This window comes from Saimiri boliviensis, chromosome X (assembly GCF_048565385.1).
Source record: "Saimiri boliviensis isolate mSaiBol1 chromosome X, mSaiBol1.pri, whole genome shotgun sequence".
NCBI lineage: Eukaryota > Metazoa > Chordata > Mammalia > Primates > Cebidae > Saimiri > Saimiri boliviensis.
In genome coordinates, this window is record NC_133470.1 from 84826989 (window position 1) to 84846241 (window position 19253).

Genomic DNA, 19253 nt, shown 5'->3' on the forward strand with positions numbered 1-19253 from the left:
ATGTTGACCAGGATGGTCTCGATCTCTTGACCTCGTGATCCACCCGCCTCGGCCTCCCAAAGTGCTGGGATTACGGGCTTGAGCCACCGCGCCCGGCCCAGAAGGGCATCTTAATGTTCCTGAGTGGCCCAGTGTGAGGGAGCAGGAAAATGTTCTAGAAGGCTGGCTTCCAGGCTGAAAAATCCCAGTGATGAGGGAAAGCCTGGTCTGCATTGCTGGGGTCCTGAGGGGATTGGAGGCACTAGGATGTCGTAGCTCTGGGATACGCCTTCAGCTCGAGGCAGTGAATGCTTTCCCCCCGGTATTCCGGAGCCTGGCTTGCTCATCAGCATGGGTCTGAGACGTCGCCTTCCCACTCCTGTCTTCTGTTTCCTCTGTTGCTAGACTGACCAGCTGTGTGTCTGCCTCTTCCCCTCTTGGTGCCAGGCTCCCAGGTGGACACAGGTGCAGTCTAAGCCCAGGGAGATTCTGTCTAGCCTGACGTGCAGCCTCAAACCCATCCTCTTACCTGTCAGGGAGGACTTCCTCTCCTGGGAGTAGGATTGGGTCATCTGGAAGCCTGCTCCCCTTTTTTCAGCTATGCTTTGTGGAGTGGGCAGAAGACCCCTTTTCAGTGTGCCAGGTATGGGGGTGCAGAGATGAAGGCACAGCGCCCAGCCTAAAGATATTCATAGCCTGGTAGGGCAGCCATATAAATGGATGGCAGCCACGCAGAGAACAGAGAATGAGGTGGTTTCGTGTGGGTGCCTAGGGGGCTGCTGCAGGAGACTGCGTCCCTCTGATGGGGCAGGAGAGCCGAAAGGGTTTCTTGGGGGAGGTGAGGATCGAGCTGGGTAGAGAGGACATTCCGACCTGGAGGACTACCACGTAGAGCCAGGCGTGTTCCAGGAATGGCGAAGGGTTAGGTGTTACTAGAGCAGGGTGCCACGTGGTTAGTGAGGGAGGAGAGCTCGCTGAGGGCCTGCGTACCGGAGGCAGGTGCCTCAAGCAGAGGGCTGACGTGGTCGGATTTGCCTGGCTCAGGGAGGTGGCTGGGGAAGCCTAATGGCTGCAGATAGGGAGGACGTGTTGGCAGTGGGGATGAAGGCAGGCACGTTTGCAGCTGACATGGAAAGCACTGGTTGTGGCTTGGGCTAGGGGCCCAAGAGGGCTGAGTCTAAGGCGGTTTGCATGCCCACCACTACAGCAGGGGCTGCACAAGGTGGTCAGGTCAGGTGGGGCAAGGGAAGGCCTGTTTTGGACAAACTGAGTCTGGAATGTCTCTGGGGACATCCAGGAGCCAACGTTTAGCAAGGGGTTAGGTATGAGTCTGGGCCTCAGAGAAAACCCTTTCAGGGATAGGAGTGGCTAGGAGAAAGTATAGGCTATCAGCTGAAGAGTACAGAACTCAGAGGGAGCAGAATGATAGCAGGAGGGGGTGTTGCAAGGAGGACCTCAGGAGGGTAACTTAACAGCAGAGCAAGGACATCAGGGTGGCCGCTGGACTGGGCGGTTAGGAGGCCACTGGTGGCCCTGCTGCTAGCTTGGAAGGGCAGGCCTTGGCTGGCCTAGGTTGAGGAATGTATGCAAGGGAAAAGACCAGGGACTTGGGCAGGGTGACTCCAGGAAGGACACAGTTGAAGGCGAGGTTCCTGGGCGGGGGGAATGATCCCAGGTCATCCAGCAGGAAGAGAGAGGACCTAGCAGGGGGGCAGTGGGAGGAGTATGCCCAGGGCATTGTGGGGTGGGGAGCGCTTGTGAGGGCTGGCGAGAGGAAGGGGAACCAGAGCCTGGCAGCGGGGAGCCCCAGACTGTCCCAAGGCTGGGAACCAAAGGCCTGGGCTGGGGCTGAGCGGGGCCAGGCTTTTGGGGAGACACGGCATGGATCTTGCACTAGACTGTGTGTGCCGTGGCCTGTCTTGGAAGCCCTGGTTCTCGATAGCCGGGAAAAGCCTGGGACGGTCATAGGAGAGCTGGGCATCTGCCGCCCTGCCGAGGAAGCATTTGTGTTAGCGATCTCCCTGGGGACTGGGGTGACAGCCATGGGCACTCACCAGCAGCCACTTGGCTGGCCTGGTGGCGGGGAGTATAGCCTTCAGTCCCTCAGTCCTGTCTCTACCACCAGGTGGCATGAACCCCACCCCACAATTCCAGCTGGGAGGAACGGTCCTCTTCCTCTTTCTAGGTCATCGCCGTCTGGTCTGGGTTTGGGCAGCTCCTTGCTGGGGGGCTGGGTCTTAGTCAGACTTGCCTTTCTTTCTAGGCCTCCCCAGTGACTTCTGGCCATGCTGATGTGAGTCAGTCGTGTTGTTTCTCTCTGGGCGCTCAGTAGCTTCCTCCACCTTCAGGCTCCAGCCCAATTGGGGGCAGGCTGGTGGGCAGCTGGGGGCTGAGGCAGGGAAACCTGAGCCCTAGGCCACGAGGTCCTGGGCTGCTAATTTTAGAAAGCACATGTCACTGGAAACTCTCCTCCTCTGCCAGGAATCGATGGCCTGGCTCTCCTAGTGCTGCCAGGGGCCCCAGGGAGCCTCTCCCTAAACTAGGAACTTCGGGTATCTCCTGGCCCGGGTGGGTCCTTTCTATCCTGAGTCCTTCTGGAAAGGGGCTCTGCCGAGGCCCTGGACAGCCATGCCGTGGGCCAGGGAGGTAGCTCACCTGGTCTGCTCTCTGCTTTCTCCAGCCCTTCCAGGCTGCCCCTGGCTGTGAGCAGAGGCTTTGAAGGCCTGGCTGGCCAAGGAGGCCACTTCGGCTCTTCTGAGCAAGCGGTTTGTTGTTGAAGCACCCTGAACCAAGCAGATTTGTCTCCTCCTTCCCCCAGGCCCTGTGTGTGCCTTGCCTTTTGAGGTGTTTGGCAAAGGTACCCCTGTCTTGTTTTGACTGTTTGACCAAGTCCTTCCCTCCTCTCTTCCTGCCGGCTAACATTTCAGGGCAAGGGTGAACCAAGGGAAATGAAGTGGTCATTCCCTCTGATTGGGGACCAGCATCTGCCTCCAGGTGCCACCTGTTTGCCTGTCTCTCCTGGCTGCTTCAGATAGGCAGTGTGTGCCTGTGTCCTGATTCCTCTACACCCTCCAGCCCAAGAAGACCTCATTTGGGGCGCTGTTACATAACGGATATGTTCCGGTGCAGCCTGCATGACGGGTTGGGAAGGAGGTTGGCCAGAAAAGAGAGTTCTGTCTTATGTCGGGACCTGGGAGCTGTTCCCTGTTAGTTTAGAGAATATAGTGGCTTTGAGCTCAGGTTCTGGAGTCAGGCAGACGTAAGTTGGAATTCCAGCCACGTCCATTTCTGGTACATTGATTGACGCTGCTGAATCTCAGCTTCCTCCTCTATAAGCTGGGGCAGCAATAGTAAGTTCCTGGTCAGGTAGACGTGAGAATGCGGCCGGCATGTTGGAAGTGCCTGCATTGATGAGCTGCTCTCGTTACCTTACTGAGGCAAGCCCGGCCTCGCAGGGAGGAAGGTGGTGCTGTGGCTTGTCTGGCATGTCTAGGCCCTGATTGAGAAAGTGCCACGTTCTGGGACCTCATGCTGTAGTGAGGCTCTTCCCAGCTCCCCAGACCTCTGCTTCCAGCCCCTCCCTGAGCCATCCCCCAGAGCAGAGGGTGGTTGTTGGGCACAGTGGCAGAGGACAGCTCCGGGCCCCACCTTTTCCCTCACACTGCCAGCGCCAGGTTGGCGGCTTCTTGCTCAGCTGCCCTGGCAGGAGGGCAGGCCCAGGCGGGAGCCAGGTGTGGGGTGGGAGCAACCAGGAGGCGCTCCTGCCAGCCCTTCATGCTCCTTTCCTCACTTCTCCCTTCTTTTTGTAAATAATTGCAGCCTGCTTAGACGCCTGGTGACTCTCATCTCACAGCAGGCCACACTGCTGGCCTCCAATGAAGCCTTTAAAAAGCAGGCGGAGAGCGCTAGTGAGGCAGCCAAGAAGTACATGGAAGAGAATGACCAGCTCAAGAAGGTGAGCCCCTTCCCGACCCACCACGGGGCATCCTGGTGCCACACCGTGGGAGCCATCTTCTTAAGGCCTCAGTGGCCACTGGTAGCCTATCAGGCTGGGAAATGTGTGAAACTCCTACTGCTTGAAAAGCCAGACTTGGGTGGAGCCGCAGAGGGACAGTCCTCAGTGGGGAGGGTGTGCCTGCTGGAGGCGTCCGTGTGGGAGGATCTGGGCAACTGCGATGCCTTTAGCTTGCGAGGGCTTGGTGAGGAAGAGGGTGCTGCTGCTCTCGTTTCCATCCACTGCTTCCAGTCAAACCCTTCCCAGAGAAAAACGACCCCTCAGTGAGCCAGGGCCTGCACTGTGAACCGAAGGCCATCAGCTAGGCCCTGGTTTTCTGGCAGATTGCTGCACCCTGTCTGGAACTCGGGGTCTGTGGCATCCACCAGTGCTGGAGAGAAGGTGGGGGCAGGGTGGTTGGTCAGTCCTAGGCCTCTAGTTGGGAGGTGAGCTGCGAGCTAAGCGCGGAGGGATGTGATGCAGAGGTGGGATAGAGCTGGCCGGGCAGACTGGGGCTCCTGGCTGCAGCAGGCAGCACCGCACGGGGCGCAGAAGGCACCACCATCCGCTGAGGGATTGGTGAGTGCCATGGAGCCGCTGAGCCCTGCTGCTCAGGAAGGAGGCAGGGCCAAGGGCCAGGGCAGGCAAGGCGTGCCTGGCGAGCTGCAGCAGGTGGCCCTGCTGGCACTTCTCTTTCCCTCGGCGTGCAGCCACGCCCTGGCCTTTGCCTAGGAGCTGGGAGCAAGTGGTGGCTCGGTTCCGCGCTGACATTTCCGAAGGGGCAAGTGTCCAGGGCAGCTTGAGGAACTGCCGCTCTGTAGGGAGGATGGGGCCGGAGCCCCTCCCTCCCTCCTTCCCTCAGTAACCCTGGCCTTTGGCACTTTTCCCAGGGAGCTGCTGTTGATGGAGGCAAGTTGGATATCGGGAATGCTGAGGTGAAGTTGGAGGAAGAGAACAGGAGCCTGAAGGCTGACCTGCAGAAGCTAAAGGACGAGCTGGCCAGCACTAAGCAAAGTGAGGCTCAACCCCGTGTCCTCCCCTTCAGGGAGGTCCAGAGGAGGCTCCTCTGCCTGCTGCTGTCTGTCTGATGCCAGAGTATTAGTAACAAGCCTCGCACGCACGTACGCACACATGCTTGAGGGCTGGTTGAAAACAAACAGCACCCTGTGCCTCCCACCCTAGTGCGGCCACACTTAGCTTGCAGGCTGTTGAGGCTAAGTGGTTTGAGCGGGTCCTAGGAGGAACCAGGCTGCAGCTGCAGGGCCTCGATCGCCCCGCGCTAGAGCAGTGCACACTGGGACTTCCCTGTCCAGAGTGTGGCACGGGAGCCTCAGCATGCCTGGGGGCTGAGAATAAGGGGAGTGTGGGAGTGGTGTTCAGGAAGGGAATGGGCGGCTCCCAAGTGGCCTGCCTGTCTTTGCTCTCCCATGCGTAGACTTAAGTCTGCGACATTTTCCCCCAACACCACAGGCCTCAGCTGCTGCTGCTCTCTGCAAGGCACGGTTGTCATCTGGGGTCTTGCTTTCAGGCTGGGATCTCGCTGCCTGCCTTTGGCTCTCAGCCTCCCTGAAGGTGACCCCGGCCGAGAGCCACTAGAGTTTCCTCCATTAAAGGGAGTAGGGGACATCCTCTGTATTTCTTCGATTTTATGTAGCTTTTTTGTTAGCCCTTTCCCTCTACTTTGGGGCCTGCAAAATAAGAGGGGCTTTATTTGAGAAGTGGGCTCCTATATAGCCTCATTTGAGATAGATTTGGGTTAGTTTCTGGTACCTGTAGCAATCGGGTTTTCCCCCCTAATTCCAGCCTTTTCATTTCTGTTTTCTTGGTCATTCACATCATTTCCAGAACTAGAGAAAGCTGAAAACCAGGCTCTGGCCATGCAGAAGCAGTCTGAGGGTCTCACCAAGGAGTACGACCGCCTGCTGGAGGAGCATGCCAAGCTGCAGGTCAGCCCTCCCATGCTGCCGCGTCCAGGGCAGAACAGGATGGGGCAGCCCCTGCCGTGGGGAGGGAGCCTTCCAGAGGCCTAGGGGCCGGCTGCCTTCTCCCCTACTCCCACTGGCCGCCTCTGCCCCGCTGTGTGGGAGCCTTCACTGGGCAGGAGAGGGGTGGCCCTCAGGAGTGGCACTGGCTCACTAGGCTCTCAGCCTTCCTACCTTCGGGCTCAGATTCAGTCCATGGTTTGCAGCCCCATGAAGAACAGAAGCAGGTGAAACTCTGGGACCCACTGCTGGCTTTCTCTCCTAGAGCGCTACGGGTGTGACGTGGGGCAAACACCCCGGGCAAGTGAGGGTACAAGGTGCCAAAAAGGCGCCTTCCCCAGCAGGCCCTAGCTGTTACCATTGCCTGCTGCCCCAGGCCTCGTTCGAGTCCTCAGACTAGCTTGGGTGCAGCAGGCTGCGTCTGGAAGCTCCGGTGGTCTTGATGTTGGGAGTGAGGGCCATGTAAATATGCCCAACTTTGGACAGCTGGCCTTGGTGCTTGGCGGCCCAAGTTTGGGCACCACAGTAGGTGGGGAGGAAGGATCCAGCCCCAAAGAGGGCACCTATACCGTCTGTATGGGGCAGGCTCTGCAGATGGGACTTGGGCCTTGAGGGCACCTGTCAAAGGTGCGCAGAGTTGGGAAGGGCCCGATCAGGTCTTGAAAGGGCCTGGCAGGCCTTGCTGTTCCCCACAGCCAGAACTCGGCCGCCAGTGAGGTCCCGGCGGTCCTCCCTGGCTGGCGTTAGGTCCGGGGCTCTCCCTAGAGTGTAGGCAATGGCTGACTCTCCCACCCTGGCAGGTCTTCGGATACAGCTGGGGAGGGGGCCCCTTGCTCACTTGAAGATCTGTCGTTAGGGGAGACAGGAACCAAGCTTGGGCCTCGGGGGACACGGGGCTACAGGTGGCAGGGGAGGGGTGGGCCCAGCCAACCTACTGTTGTGGGATTTCTGTCCCTTTCCAGGCTGCAGTAGATGGTCCCACGGACAAGAAGGAGGAGTAAGGGCCTCCCTCCTCCCCTGCCTGCAGCCGGCTTCCACCTGGCACGTGCCTGCTGCTTCCTGAGAGCCGGGCCTCTCCCTCTGGTACTTCTGTTCGTGCTCTTCTGCTTCCCCCATTCCCTTCCACAGCGCATAGCTCGTCATCTTGGCCCCCGTCCGCACTCTCCCAGCACACCACAGGGGACCTGATTGCTACAGGTTCAGAATGCGTTTGCTGTCATCCCGCTTGGCCTGGCCAGGCCTGGCGGCCCTAGCTTCCACGCTTGAGCGTGGAGGGCACGAGTTAATTGCAGTCTGGCTTGCGGTGGGGCTGGCTTCCCGTAGATTTGAACGCCCTTTTTGTTTTGCCCTCTGGGTGTTTTCTTTGGTCCCGAAGGAGGGCGGGTGAAGCAGGTGGACTGGAGTTTCTCTCGAGGGCAATAAAAATGGTTATGGTGTGTGCGTGGTGCGGCTTGTGACTACGGCCAGGGGGAGGCCTCTGCTTCCTCTCCTGTCCAGAACTCCCAAGTAGCCATAGCCCTTCAACCTGTTTCCCCCACTGAAGCCTGGGTTCACACCTGGTCTCGAAGGCCCTGGCCTCTCTGCCCTTCTGCTCCCTGGGCTGGACCAGACCCCGCTTCAGGGCCACCCGCTGAGTGTGTGTCCTGTCTGCCTCCCTGGGTGTGGGCAGCTTGGGAGGCTCAGTAAACCGGCAAGGCTTCCAGGTAAAGGACTTGCTTGCTTTCTCTGGGTTTCTCTTCGTCACATTTGGGATAGACAGAACATGGCAGAATGCCACTAGTCACTCCCTGCCCCACCCCCCACTGAAGGTTTGCAGGATGACCTCTGACTAATGCCAGCCGGGAGAGGAGACTTGTCCTTGGCAGTGACCTGGAGCTTGCCCAGGGCAGAGCTAGGCAGAAAGGGGCTGGGAATGGGCCGGGGCTCTGGCCCTGCGAACGTGCTGGGTGTGTGCCTGCCACACAGTGTTGCGCTGGCTCCAGGGCATCCCTCCGGTGGCTCCTCGGAGCTGTCTTCCAGGCCCACGGCATGCCGAGCCAGGAATGGGGCTTCCTGCGTGCCGCCAGTGCCCAGGCCCTGCACTCTGCTGCTCTCCAGCAGCGCATGAGGAAGGCGGCCCCTGCCCGCAGCCCCATGCTCCCCCTGCAGGACCTCTGCCATGCCTGGTGTCTGCATGAGGAATGGGTGGAGGGGGCAGGGAGCAGGTTAGAGCAGGTTAGAGGTGTGTCTCTTGGAACTGTAGGGGGACCCCTGAAGGATGTTGATGCTGGCAGGGTAGCTGACGGCCCGCTGTGCATGCTTGCTTTTGCCTGCCCTGTCCGGGTCCAGGCCGGTGGTTCCCATCACCCTTCCCCGTGCTCAGACGAGTTCTGTCCCTTTCCAGGCAGTCTCAGAGGTGGTGTCTGGGGGAGTAGGGGGCACGTGGGCCATGCCCTCTGGTTGCTGTGCCAAGGCCGAAGGCTGATCCCACTTTTCCAGGAAGTGTTCTTGGCTACCTTGGGCCTCCCTGAGCTCACCCTTCTCTGAGCTTTGAAAGGCTAAAGTCCAGACGGGTACTGCCCTCACCTGCCCTGACAGCCTCTTCCTCCATTCTGCACGAGGCTGGCTTCTGGAGTGCCCTTTCTAGTAGGGGGATGGAACAACAATGGATTAGGGGTACAGGCTCTTAGAGCTGGAAATTGAGGCATGTGCCCAGCCTGGACTGGAGGGTTGCCTGCAGGGTCGCATGTTCCTCAGGGCGTCTGCAGTCGTGGGCATCCTGATCTGTCTTCTTACCCATCTTCCACTAGACTGCTAGCTGCCTGAGGGCAGAGCCTGCTGCTTGTTGATCTCTGTGTCCCAACTTCTGTTGCAGGAGCCAATTCCTGAGGAAATGGTGTCTCTGTTTCGGGACCCAGTTTCGATGACACACCTCTGTGAAGTTTGCTTTTTTCAATGTCCCTTTTCTGTATGTTTGGTAGCATTGCGGTGCATGAGGTGGCCTGGAGGTGTGGAGAACAATTGAAGGCAGAGACCTGGCTGACAGTGTATGAAGCAGCTGGCGTGAGCTCAGGGGTCCTGAGGGTGACCGTGGGCTGCAGGACAGTTGGAGTCAGTTGGGGGCAGGGGCTGTGTGAGGGACGCTGGGAAGCGCCTTTGCAGCTAAGGAGGGCCAGGCTGGGCGTCTGGGAGCTGCCAGCAGGCAGGGTTCTGGAAGGTGTAGCCATGGTGAGAGGAGAGGCTTCGCAGGGAGAGAAAGAAAACTGGAAACAGCCGTGCTGAAGAGGTGGGGGTGGGGCCCACAGGACAGGCTCCAGAGTCCCCGGCTAAGGGACTGCACTGCCACTCCTTTCTCTGCTCCCTGTCTGGTCCGTGTATTTCTTACCTGGCCTCTCCTTGGTTGGCCATATTCCAAGCCAGGTCCCTCCCCTGGCTCCAGAAGTGTGAGTAAAGCCCCTCCATAGAGGGTGCTGCCTGCTGAGAAGCAGGGCCTCTCCCATAGCACAGTAGCAGTCCTGGGCAAGATGTGGAGGGAGCAGCCCAAGCTGTCACTTTGCTCTGAGCGGTCACCTGCTCCCCCTTCACAGGCTCCCATCCCTGTGCCTGCCTGGGCCACCCACTGTGTTTCCTGCGGGTGGGGTACCACATGCTCACCCTGTGCCCCGGGTCCTGCCCCTCGAAGGACCTGTCTGTACTGGCTGCCTCTAGTTCTTCTCCGCCTCTTCTTACCGTGGTAAAACGTGTGTGTATATATAGTGTATATGTAGTGTCATCAGTGTATCTGTAAGGAGCCGTCATCACCATCCTTAAGTGTAGAATTCAGTGGCATGAAATGCGGCCACCACTTCCATCTGCCTCTAGAATTTATTTTCTCAAACTGCCACTCTGTCCCCACTCAACACTCTTCACCCCGTCTCCAGCCCCTGGCCTCTACCCTTGCCCTCTGTCTCACAGGAGTGGCACCCCATAGCACTTGTCCCTTTATGATGGCTCATTTCACAGATGCCCTCCAGGGTCAGCCATGTTGTTGTGTGTTGGAGTTCCTTCCTTTTCCAGGCCAGCTCGTATTCCCTTGTCTGGATGAACTCCGTTGTATCTCTCCTTCATCTGCAGATGACACTGGGCTGCCGCCACCCCTTTTCTCAATCCCACACCAACCAGCCTTTTGCACACCCCAGCATGCAAGCCTCCCTTGCCAGGCCCCTGTGACCCTCGTCAGACCCAGTGAGTGTTCTGCAGGTCACTGTCCTTCACCAGCAGCAGCGCTGGACAGATGGGAGCCGGACACTGCCCCTCCTGGACCAGGCACTCTTGGGTGTCCTCCCTGCCCGCTGCCACACCTCCCTCACTCCTCTCATCGTGTCCTGGGGTGCGCAGCTTCCCTGTGAGCTCTGCCAGGCTCAGGGCTTTCCGTGTCATCTCTGTGTGGTAAGAACTTGCAAAGTTCCATCTTTCAGTTCCAATGCTTTTTTGGAACTCCTGTGTCCACCTGCCAACTAGACATCTCCACTTGGATGTCACTCGTGCATGACACACCCAAGGCCGACTCTGGATGATTCTCTCCTTGCCTCCCTGTTGCTCCACCTGTCCTCCTGCTCAGGCCAAATCTGTCATCCTGAACTCTTTCAGCCCTGCATCCTGGTCGTGCACAGCCCCTATTGGCTGCACCTTCCAAATTGATCCCTGATGCAGGAATTACTCCTCCGCTGCCACCTGCCTGGCCCAAGTGACACCACCTCTTCCCTGGGTTATTGCCGTGGCTTGTGGATAAGTTATTGCAAAGACTTATCCCCTCCGCTGCTACCTGCCTGGCCCTGGCCTGCCCCATCACCTGCTTCAGATCTTGGAAGGCCACCTGGTCAGTAACAAATTCCTGGGGCAACAATTTGAAAATTTCAGCACCCATGGCTTCCCCGACAGTGTCGCTGCTCTCCAGCTTACTCTCGTCCTGTTCTCCCCAAGTGCCTCCGCTCCAGGGGATGAGGCTTTCCCTGGGCTGCTGCCTTCCCAGTCCCCAGAAGGGGGCCGACCCCGGCTGCGGAGGCCTCCAGAGCAGAGCCTTGCCCTCTGCAGCAGCTCCAGCTGGAAGAGGTTCCCCTACCTCCTGCACCCCAACCCCTTCTTAGAGCAGCAGAGGCGGAAGCAGCAGCCCGCTTTGGAAAATGACATGTTTTTATTGCTATGTTTGCAGTGACTTTTTAGCACAGTAAGAATGTCCCTGCAGGCCTGCCAGCCTCACCCAGCCCCAGCCCTCCAGCCTCTGTCCGGGTGTGGGGGAAGCCTTTCTCAGGGTCACTCAGCTGTCTCAGGACTGGATGTGACACAGACATATGCGGGTGAAAGCTGCTACACAGAAGACTGGAGGTGCAGGAAGTATATCCGCCTTAAGCCTGGAGGTGGAAGCTGTGCCCGGGGTCCCTTCCTGGGGGGTCTGCCCAGCCCAGGGCACAGGGTGGGAAGACTGAGCAGGCCAGGTGAGCAGGCCAGACACCTAGGACGGAGTATTGCAGCCTCTTGCCCCAGACTTGTGGGCAAAGGGACAGCATGGGGACAGCCCTGAGGCCCCCACCGTGGACTTTTCCAATCCAGTCTGGGGCTGGGGACCACACACGCACATCCACACAGTAGACTCACACACACACAACAGTTGGAAGCTTTTGTTTTGCCTATGAAAGTTAGATCTATAAATTCACACTCCTTGGCTAGGGGTAGAGGGGCAAGGCGCGGCTTACAGGGATGGGAGTGGCAAGGAGAGGGTTTGGGCTCCTTTCTCTTTTTAGAAATATACAAGCAGAAATCTCACTCTCTCAAGTTTTTATAAAATGTGCAAAATACAAGCCTCCTTTGCCCAGAGGCAACATTTACATCTGGTATTCACCTTTGCTAAGAGATAGAGATCTATATATACTCTACCTACTCACGCACGCAAGCACTCGCACCCAAGCTCACACAGATTGGTGGTGATTGGCGCAGGAACCAGAAGGTTCCATTGCTGGCTGGCTCTCTAAGCTTCTGTAACAGGGATGGGGGAGAGGGTGTAGCCTTAGTTCCGCTGCCCTTCCCTTGCCTGTCTTCTCTCTCCTCCCTCCTGTGTCTCCCTCCTTCCCTTCCTCACGTTTCCCAAGCTGCCACTGCTGCTTCTGGGGTGAGGAGTCACCCAAGGGTGTGCTGCAGAGCAGAGGCTGGAGAGGTGGGCAGGGGTGGGCATGGCAGGGACGGGAGGAGGGCAGCACTGCAGGTCGGGGGTGGGGTGCTAGGGAGGGCCTGGGACCAGCTTGGCTAGGGCTGGAGGGGGAGAGGCATCTATTTTTGGTGGGTTGTGATATTTTTGGCATTTTATTAAAAATGGAAAAAGTTATTTTAGTGAGCACTCATGGTGCTTTCTCCCCTCCTCCCCCAGGCAGACCCCAAAAGTGTCAGGGAAAGGCAGGCCCCCCTGGAGGGGATGGGGTAGGGCTGAAGCAGGGGCTGCTATGGCTACCAGAGGTGAGCTGGTGATGTGAGCTGGACTGTCACATGACACTTTCCACCACGACGACCTTGCTGCTCTCGGACACTGGGGTCAGGGTGGTCAGGCCCCTGACGTCCGCGTCCTGAGCTCGGTACTCCAAATGGTGGAGGCCCCAGATGGGCTGGGTCAGGTGCTGCCAGCGCTGCAGGAGAGGGAGGAGGACATGCTGTAGCCCCGCGTCACCTGCTTATTCCCAGGTGACTACTTCTGCCTCTCTCCAGTTCCCCCTGCCTGCCAGCCCAGTCGGGGCCACTCCCTGGCTAGGAAGGAGGCTGGGTTGAATGTTCACAGCAGCAGAGGGGAGAGTGGGCTGGGCGGGGTCCTTACCTCGGCCATGGTGCCCTTGGCCCTGAGGAGGCAGCCCAGGAGGTGCAGCGGCACACACAGCATGGAGGAGAGCGCGAAGGCCCAGCCCATGGCCTCGCCCCACCACGGGTACACATAGGTGTTATTGTATACCAGTGGCTCATAGTACACGACATTGAAGATGAAGATGCCCTACGAACCAGAATGCCATGGTTAGTGGGGCCCCCACCCTGCCCTGCCTCCCCCTGACCCCGCCTCCCTCAGCCCTTACCATGCAGACCAGTGGGGTGAAGAAGGACCAGCACCATTTCATCCAGGGGCAAGGTCGGTACCCGATCATACAGGCAATGTCGTCCATGAAGCGGTCAGCGCCTGTGGTGAGGTGAGGCAGGAGGGCCCAGCTGGAGACCTGCCTGCCCCCCAACTGTTCCCCAGCCCAGCCCTCAGCCATGACCTACCGTACACCCAGGCCACCACCACGCACTCCCAAAAGGCCTGCCAGAGCAGCGTGGTGCCACTGGCCGAGTAGTAGTCAAACAGCTGGAAGACGTACATCCCGCCCTGGGGGACAGAGTCCAGTGAGGGAAGGTGGCAGACGGCCACCAGAGGCCACAGGGAGACCCCCCCCCACCCCACTCACATCAGTCACCATGGAGAGGTCGATGACAAAGCAGAGGGCGCAGCAGAGGGCCACGGAGATCTCCCTTTGGAAACGGAAGTAGTAGGAGGCCGGGAGGAGGTCGAGGAGGCCGGTGATGAAACCCTCCACACCTACAAACTGTGGCCAGGGCAGCTCAGGCCCAGCCCTGCACCACCCTCCACCCCTCTCCTTGCCTGCCTCCCTCCTGGCTCCCTGTCCTGGATCCCCATGCAAACCTGGCTGTCGAGACCAAGCAGCAACAGCATGAAGAAGAACAGGGCAGCCCAGAGCGGGGCCACTGGCATCAGTGTGACAGCCCTCGGGTAGGCGATGAAGGCCAGGCCCGGCCCTGTGGAAAAGGCGCAGGCTCTAGACCTCGCAGCAGGCGTCCTGCCTCGGAGGGGCTGTGAACCCTGGGTCGTGCAGCAGGGGCTGGGAGGTCCTGTCTCCCTCTGTCAACACTGACGAATCCCAGGACCTGCCCCCGAAGGCCCACAATCTGACAAGTTCCGTTTGAATCCTCATCACTTTTCGGCATTTCTATTGCGTGTTCATGTACGTTGTGCATCTGGGTGCCAGTTTCTGCTCTGGAGGTGGGGTGGGGGGTAGGGTCCTACCTGACTCTGCCACCTTGGAGATGTGCACACCCTGCTCTGCAGCCATGAAGCCCAGGATGGAGAAGACCACAAAACCAGCAAAGAAGCTGGTCCCGCTGTTGATGAGAGCCAGGATGATGGCATCCCTGGGGGGGGGGGGTGAAGGGACCAGAGTGGATGGGTTAGGCTGCTGGGCAGAGTGGGGCAGGGCAGGGCAGGGCACAGGTGGCAGGGCAGCAGTGCGTACTTGTAGCAGTTGTTGTTGAAGCGGTTGTAGCTGCCCAGGGCAGTGAGGGCCCCCAGACCAATGGCATAAGAAAAGAAAATCTGGGTCCCGGCATCTATCCACACCTAGAGGAGGGCAGGAGAGCACAGGCATGAGGGGTCTGCTGGGCTTCCTGCAGTGCCCTGCTGCAGCCTCCCCACTGCCACCTCACCTGAGGGGACCCCAGCTTTGACCAGTCAGGCTTGAGATAGTAGATGATGCCGTCCAGGGCCCCAGGCAGCAGCACTCCTCGCACCAGCAGCACGACCAGGACCACGTAGGGGAATGTAGCAGTGAAGTACACGATCTGGGGGGCCAGGCTGTTCAGCGGGGCAAGGCACCACCTCCCCCACACCCCCACTCCCGGCACCGTTGGTCCCCTAGTGGGCAGGTATGTTCAGAGGAAGCTAGGGGAAGACTGGGACCCGGCAGCTCCAGCAAATGCAGGGGTGACGTGCTCTGGGTGCCTCATTTGTCTGCAGGGACTTGGGTCCGTGGGAGCAGGCAAGCCTCTGGGAGCTCTCCTCAGTGGGGACTGGAGGTGTGGGGAGTGAGGGCTGTGAGGACTTCTCTGAGTGTGTGGGCAGTGCAGGTGTGGGGGGCCCAGGCAGGGAGTAGGACATCAGGCCGGGGCCGGGTCCCCCTCCTCTTCTGAAGAGAGGTGGGGGCTGAGCAGTTAGAGAGTGGAACTGGGCCAGGCAGAGGCAGGCGAGATGTGGCTGCCACGCCTTCTGCCCCCTCTTCCCACATGCTGCTCTGGGGACCTTGTCTCCCAGGGACCTGGCCATGTCCCATGGCCCTAGATACTGTCTTATGTGTCTGTTCAGATGACTCCCCAGCCTGACAAGGAGCCCCCAAGGGATGTGGCTGGACTCTGCTTTGGGTCCCCAAGGCAAGACAGGCAGGTAACAGATGGTCAGACCAGGTCTACCCAGACTGTCAAAACAGAGAGTGTTAGGAGGGCACCGGTGGGAGTGATGGGTACAGGGAAGGGGCAACACCTGCCGGGGCCTCTCCTCCAAGGAGTGAAGGCTGCTAGGCCCTGGATTTGGAGGGTGGGGAGTGTGGCTTGGATTTCAACACTGGCCCTTCCTCAGGGCTAGACACTGTTTGGTCACCTCCTGTTGCCACATGTGTGCCTGGCACCCTCCCACCTGCATGCCTCTAGTGGTACCTTTCCCGTGGATTTGACCCCTTTCCAGACACAGAAGTAGACCAGCACCCAGCAGGCCAGCAGACACAGGGTCACTTCCCAGTTGAGGGCTCCTGGCACCTCCAGTCCCCCAGACAGCCTCAAGACTTTGTTCCTAGGGGAAGGAAGAGGTCCCATGAGGCCAAAGGGTCCACCCCCAGGGGTCGTGGCTTCCTTGTCTCCCACAGCGCAGGGGTCAGTGGGTCCCTCTTGTCTACCTGGGCTGGGTCTAGAGCCTAGGAGCCCGTGGTCAGTGGGAGGCCACTCCCACCCCACCCCACGCTACATGCAGCCCCAGCTTCCCCACCCCAGCTGCAGTGAACAGGACAGTGACAGATTGCTGAACCCAAGAACGAGACCCCACCTGGCCCAACAGTCTCCGAGGACAGGCAAGGGCAGGCAGAATCCGGGATGGGCTGCCAGGCAACGCCCTGGCTCTGTGTCCTCAGGCCCATTCCCCTGGAGCCGGTCCCCATGAGGGAGACCTGGGGGATGGGATGGGCTTGTCCCCAAGGTGCCTGACTCACTCCCAGAACTCGATGACAGGGGACCGGCGGTCAGCAAGCTGGTCACAGGTGAGGTTGGCCAGGCTGGCATTGGCACAGTCTTCATGGCGGAAGATCTCCACGCAGTCGGGAGTGTTCCAGGTGTGGCCACATGTGGCCCAGGGCAGCGTGGTGCTGAAGGACTTGACCAGGTAATAGAAGCCCCAGGCCAGCACCATGATGTAGTAGGTGTTGCAGTAGAAGACGATCACCATGGAGGCATAGCCCAGGCCTGTGGCCGGAAAGTCCTTGCCATGTGGATTCTTTCCTGGGCACCTCTCTCCCTACCGCGGCTGGCTGTGCTCCCACTGTCTGTCCTCCTGGAGCCTTCTCTGTGCTGCTCCTGACCCCCCTGGACTCGCCCTTGTGTGAGCCCCAAAACTGGGCTGACTCCCTAGCCTGTCTCCTCTCCTCCAGCCGCCCCCAGACCCAAGGCAGACTGAGCCCCTCCCCTCTTGCCGCATCTGACCAAGTGCTGTTGAGTCTCTCCAGCCTCATACACGTGGCCCCATCTGTGGGTCCCACTGCCACCATGGCGGTTCCAGGAGGCCCAAGCCTCCACCTGGCTCCCCGGTAGCATCCAGTGCACATCAGCTGGGGGGTTTCTAGTAACCTGAGGTACTGTTGGAGACAGTTGCCTCTGTAGTGGGCAGCCTCAGTAAGTCCATCCACCTGTCCGTGCCCCAGTGTCCTTGGGGATGATAATAGAGGGACCCACCCACCTAGAGTGCCAAGTGTGCTGGGCGGGTCTCGTCCCCAGCCAGGCTATGCCTGGCCCATCCTTGCCTTGTGGAGCTGTCTATGGCCCCTCTAGTCCGTGCTTCCCAAAGTTCACTGTGTGGCCCGTACATCTCCAGGCTCCCCCTTGACACTGGGCGCCATCACGTGGCCCCAAGGCCCGGCGTTCAGGACAGGAAGATTTCTCAAATGGGAGCCAGCTGGGAAAGTCGGGAGTCCCTGAGGCTGGCCAAGGGCTGCTCACCTTTGAACAGGGGACAGATGTTCCAGACATTGATGCTGCCGGCCTTCATGAACTGGCCCAGCGAGATCTCCAGGAAGAAAATGGGGATTCCTCCGACCAGGGCGATCAGGACGTAGGGAATGAGGAACACACCTGGGGGTGGAGGCACAGGGTAGGCTGCCCAGGCTCCAAAGGCCCCATCACAACTTCCCACTGGGTGAGTCAGTGTAGGGGCGGCCACTGACTCAGGCCCAGGGCGGAGTCTTGCTGGGGTGGGTTGAGTGTGTGGAAGTGGGGCTAAGGTAGCCCTGAGCCATTGGAGCCCGATTCCCAGGGTGGCAGAGGGACCCTAGGCCCACAGGGCTTCCACCCCCACGGTCACTTGGAGTGATGCCCATGGAGGACACACACACGGAGACACGCAGGCTGTCCCTAATGCTGCAGTTCCCCGTTTCAGACAGCACAGTGAGGGCACGTGCCTGTGTGTGTGCGTGCGTGTGTGTGCGTGCGTGTGTGCGTGCGCCAAGGCTGCGTGCTCAGGCCTGGGGGGCTCGTCCAAAGGCAGGAAGCCCAACCGTCCTGCGCTTGGACGCTTGCCTGGAAGTGTGAGGTCCAAGGCAGAGGGTGGGTGGGTCGAAGTCGCCTGCTGGTGGGGTGGCAATGTGCAAGGACAGAGGGAGACAGGTGCGGGAAGAGGGGCCAGGCCAGCCTTAGCAAGTCCCAGGAGTCGGGCTCTGCAGCGGGGGGCAGGGCAGGGCCAAACACAGGTCCTGGCCAGCAGGCCGGGGTGGGGCTGGCAGAGGAGCAGGGAGAGCCCAGCTCCACTGCCCCCTCCTCCTCTCTGGGCCTCGTACCCTTGCCTCAGCTGGGCTCGCTCCACTACTCAGAGGCTGAGCTTGGCCGCAACTTGTCTGATGCCAGGTCCCAGCATCCTTCTCTTGACCTTGGGCAAAGGCCTTTGCTCTGGACCTTGCTTTCCCACCCATCACCGGGTCACTTCGGCTTCCAGCAACCCCAGTGCTGTTTTGTAGTCACAGGACACACGCATGCCCATCGCTGTTGCTAAGCTGGGCCCGGGCGGGCGGGCGGGCATGGGACGTGCATGCAGTGTGTCCAGTGGCGGCGCCAGGCCGGCCAGGCCGCAGGCTTCCCAAGCCTGGCTCCGGCACCCAGTGTTCCAGGCCCAGGCCAGAGGGGAGGGGCGGGAGGGCCGCAAGGGGAGGGGAGGACAGGGGGAGGGACAGAGTGGCCCATTGTGTGTGTGTGTGTGTCTGTGTGTGTGTGTGTTCGTGTGTGCACACGTGGGGGGACCACACAATGTGCCCCTTGTGTGCCCGACCCGCGGGGGCAGCCAGGGTTCCTTACCTCGCGGAGACCCCAAGGCAGAGGCCTGCCTTCTCACCTCGGCGGCCAATCGCTCCTCCTAGCCCGGGAGTCTGGGGGGCAGCCCCGTGGGCATCGCCGGCCCCCTCCCCCCACCCTGCCAGGCACATGACTGCGAGGGGGGTGGAGGTGCCCGGCCGGGCCACCGAGCGGCAGCGGCGGACGAGGGGCGGCCCCGAACCCCGAGCGTCCGAGGGCCACCCGCTTCCCGGACTTCGCTCCTCGGCGGCGGTCCCGGGTATCCGGGTTCGGGGTCCGGCTGGGGGAGGGGGCCGCGGCGGGTAAGGGCGCTCACCTCCGCCGTTCTTGTAGCACAGGTAGGGGAAGCGCCACACGTTGCCCAGGCCCACGGCGAAGCCCACGCACGACATGATGAAGTCCATCTGGCGCGTCCAGGTCTCGCGCGGCGGCACGGCCAGGCGGCCGCCGGGAGTCCCCAGGCCCGCGGAGCCGTCGCCCTTGGCCGGGGCCCCGTCGGGCCCGGGCGCGATGAGGGGGCCCTTCTTCTCGTCGCCGGACACGCTATAGATGCCGTTCTCGGCGCTCTTCTTCGCCATGGCCCCGGCGGGCCGCGAGGCCGGGCCGGGGTCGCGGCGCCTCACAGGGGGCGGCGGTCGGGCGGGGGCGCCGGCGGCACCGGGGAGGGCCCCGAGGGCGCGGGCCCGCCGGGGGCCGGGGGACGGGGCGGCGGGCGGGCGGCGGGGTGCGGGGCGCGGGCGGCGCAGTCAGAAGCAGTCCACGAAGCACTTGAAAGTGAGCCTGAAGAATCTCATGTGTGTCGGGAACCCGGGGGCGCGCGGGCGGCGGCGGGGCCCGGCCGGGCGGCGGCGGCGGCGGCTCCCGAGGCTTCTGTCCCCGGCTTGGGCGGCTCGGGCCGCTCCTCGCCCGGCCTGAAGCTCAGCCTAGCGGGGCGCCGGCGG

General features: G+C 60.6%; 2 protein-coding genes across 3 annotated transcripts in view; one reads left to right on the forward strand and one right to left on the reverse strand.

The window, feature by feature from the left end:
* BCAP31 (B cell receptor associated protein 31) overlaps window positions 1–7391 on the forward strand; it is a 28024-nt gene extending 20633 nt beyond the window's left edge. For both annotated transcript variants that reach the window (XM_039464155.2, XM_039464154.2), the window contains exons 5-8: window positions 3799–3934; window positions 4864–4987; window positions 5819–5919; window positions 6918–7391. In XM_039464155.2, coding sequence (XP_039320089.1) covers window positions 3799–3934; window positions 4864–4987; window positions 5819–5919; window positions 6918–6956 — 400 coding nt within the window. In that variant the 3' untranslated portion in view covers window positions 6957–7391. The remainder of the gene's footprint in view (window positions 1–3798; window positions 3935–4863; window positions 4988–5818; window positions 5920–6917) is intronic.
* A 4860-nt stretch (window positions 7392–12251) lies between these two features.
* Window positions 12252–18966, reverse strand: SLC6A8 (solute carrier family 6 member 8). Its single transcript, XM_039464153.2, has 13 exons — window positions 18629–18966; window positions 16972–17103; window positions 15972–16221; window positions 15427–15559; window positions 14425–14559; window positions 14235–14338; window positions 14009–14133; window positions 13628–13740; window positions 13392–13529; window positions 13210–13312; window positions 13023–13123; window positions 12773–12943; window positions 12252–12587 (listed from the first exon to the last, which is right to left on the reverse strand). The coding sequence occupies exons 1-13, from the start codon at window positions 18888–18890 to the stop codon at window positions 12447–12449; spliced, it is 1908 nt and encodes a 635-aa protein (XP_039320087.1). The 5' UTR covers window positions 18891–18966; the 3' UTR covers window positions 12252–12446.
* Window positions 18967–19253: the final 287 nt, after the last annotated feature.